Source organism: Corvus brachyrhynchos, unplaced genomic scaffold (assembly GCF_000691975.1).
Source record: "Corvus brachyrhynchos isolate BGI_N302 unplaced genomic scaffold, ASM69197v1 scaffold61, whole genome shotgun sequence".
Taxonomy (NCBI): domain Eukaryota; kingdom Metazoa; phylum Chordata; class Aves; order Passeriformes; family Corvidae; genus Corvus; species Corvus brachyrhynchos.
Window position 1 is genome coordinate 1,483,727 of NW_008236478.1, and position 2,615 is coordinate 1,486,341.

The window sequence follows — 2,615 nt, forward strand, 5'->3', positions numbered from 1 at the left end:
AGCGGGCGCGCCAAGCTCTAGCCCAAATGGAGCCGTGAGCACCAACACGGTAGTGGCACTGTGGGCAGAGTGGAAACTGGAGAGAGACACCAAACGCCGGGCTGACGCTGGGAGGGGTTCTCTGAGGGCATACAGCTGGATTAATAGTTCATAACACAACAGCAAAGGAGCTAATTTACAGGCCCTTAGAGGAGAAAACCAGAAGATAAGTGGGTGGCTGGGGTTTGGCAAAACCACCTTGACAGCCACAATGGGAGTAAAGGCATTTTATGCAGAGATATACAAATGGCTTCAGTGCTCAAAGGTAGGCTTTCAGGAGGGGAAAGCTTGGACAGCTTTCAGGAAGAGGGGATTTCTCTCTGCCATACTTGCTGGTCAAGGACTTGATTTCCAGGAGTCACTGTGAACACGATATGAGAGAGACCCAGCAGCCTCTTGCCAGTAGCTGATGGGACTCCAGGGATGGAGCAGAGCACAGGATTAGTGCAGAAAACAAGGCCAAGTATTTAGAGCCGTTGTTTGCAGGTGTTAGCAGACCTCAGGGAAATAAAAATGTGAAGGGAAGAGTATGTTAGAGGAGCAGCCAGCTGAGTGGCTAGTGCAGTTCAGATCAGGGCTGCACTTGTGCACTTGTGCTGCCTCCTTCACTTCTGGAGCACCCTTTCCCATGGCTACTAAACACTCCTGCTTCAGATAGGCTGATGTATGTTTCCCTCCTGCCTGCAGGGCATCAGCTCTGCAAGTCAGCCGACTGTCATGAGAGGAAAGAAAATAGCACCTGCATTACTAGGTCACGTTCAAGGAGCTGCAGGCATGGAAGAATGGCTTTAACTCGAACTGCTTGCCAAAGGCTGCCCCTTAATTGAAGCAGTCTGGCTGGCACAGGGAGGCTGTGCCGTCTGGCAGTGCTGCACTCTGGGGCAGGGAGCTGGTGCTGCTCCGGGCAGTGCCTTGCAGCTGGGTTGCTGCTCTTTTCCCCCATTCCCAAAAATGCCCAGAGAATCCTTCCTGAACCCTAGGAATGTGTGAAGATGGGGAGGAATTAGCCAAGCAAAAAGGGTCTGCAGTTCAAGCCCATGATCCAAGTCAGATGTGTTGGGTAACACAGAGCAGGGAATGCTACTGATGAAGGAAGGAGAGATGGGTTCCCTTCTGGGACGTGTGGGGGATAAAAGCTGCATGTACTACACTCCTGGGGGAAACCCTGGGGAGAGAAAGTCCTGGGGACCAGAGAGGCATGCTGCTTGGCACAGGAGGCAGGAATTTACCTTGAGAGCAGGTCTGAGGTTGCCTGAGGTTGCTTTTCTAGGAATAAAGAAGCAGGTGGTGACACCATCTCTGCTCAGCAAGCAAGGTGGGCTTCCTCCAGCACACACTGCACAAGGGTGTAGGGCTATGGCCGGCAACCTCCAGAGAGAACCAGAGCTGTGTGGGATGGGGAGATACAGGCACGACTCCATGACATTCCCTAGTCATGCTGTTTGCTGCAACAAGTGGAGGTGTCCTAGGCAGCAGTGAGTGAGCTGTGAAAACCCCTCAAGAGGAGATGGAGCTGATGCCACTGGAGAGGGGGAGCTGTGCTATTCAAGGGGCACAGTCTGTTCTTACCCAGCAGCTTCAGGCCTAGGCTCCCCCACCAGGCTCAGCGGGTAGGGTTCAAAGTGGCTGTTCCCAGCACACTGAAGAAGGATGTTTGTCCCTTTGTTCACTTCTCTGGAAAATCTGTGCCAGCAGATAGGGTGGCTGGCTGCTGGTGGCAGGCTGAAGCTGTCCAGGTGGGATGACCGGTGGGATGCCAACAGCAGGCAGTGTGTGCTGCTTCCCACAGGCCAGCAGGGGCTTGTGTCCATGTTCCTAGGCCTTCGGAAGCCCCTGCAGAATGGCAGGAGGAAAGTCCCCACCTCATTTTGCAGTGCTGGATCTCCACCTTCCTTGCACCCTCCCCTGCACTTGCAGGTCCCACAGACACCACATCCCAGGCTGCATGGCTGCCTGCGATGTATCTCTGGGCTCAGGGGCAGGCTAACCGGGAAAAACCTCAGGCTTGGGGTCACAGGACAGCCCCTTTGGAAGACTTGAGTGGCTGAAAAATGTCCTTGAAAAGGCTCTGTTCAGCTTCTGAAGAATATGAGTCACACACGAATTGAACAATCCCCTTCCTTCCCCTCTTCTCCCACACACTCAAAATCCCCTGAGTGGGACCTGTAGCAACCACTGATTCAGAAATTCATGGTATGAGGGCACTGTGGAGTCAGATACGGTTTTTTTTTTCTTTTCATTGGTTAGTGAGAAGAAATGTGGAGCGTGCCCGTAGGCTCTCCCCTGATCCTGCCCCTTTGCTAGAAGTCGCCGGTGGTTTTCTGAGGTCAGGCAGACCTTGACCCCAGCGGAACTCCTGTCTGTGGTACTGACAGTCCCTGTGGCGATGCTGGGGCTGGACGGGTTTCTGAGACCAACCTCTTCCTCCCCGGTGAGTAGAAGGATGGGAGCGTTGTGGGCGGCAGGGAAGGCCCCCTGCCTCTGGCGGTGCCTTGCTGGGGTCGGCGGGAAGCATCCAGCGCTGAGTGCTGGGGCGGGGGGGGGAGGTCCCCCAAGGGGCGCCTGGGGGGGCCGCT

At 54.9% G+C, this 2,615-nt stretch overlaps 1 protein-coding gene across 1 annotated transcript in view; it reads left to right on the top strand.

The window, feature by feature from the left end:
• Window positions 1-2,252: 2,252 nt before the first annotated feature.
• NFKB2 (nuclear factor kappa B subunit 2) overlaps window positions 2,253-2,615 on the top strand; it is an 8,291-nt gene continuing 7,928 nt past the window's right edge. Inside the window, exon 1 of the mRNA XM_017725851.1 lies at window positions 2,253-2,470. Coding sequence (XP_017581340.1) covers window positions 2,426-2,470 — 45 coding nt within the window. The 5' untranslated portion in view covers window positions 2,253-2,425. The remainder of the gene's footprint in view (window positions 2,471-2,615) is intronic.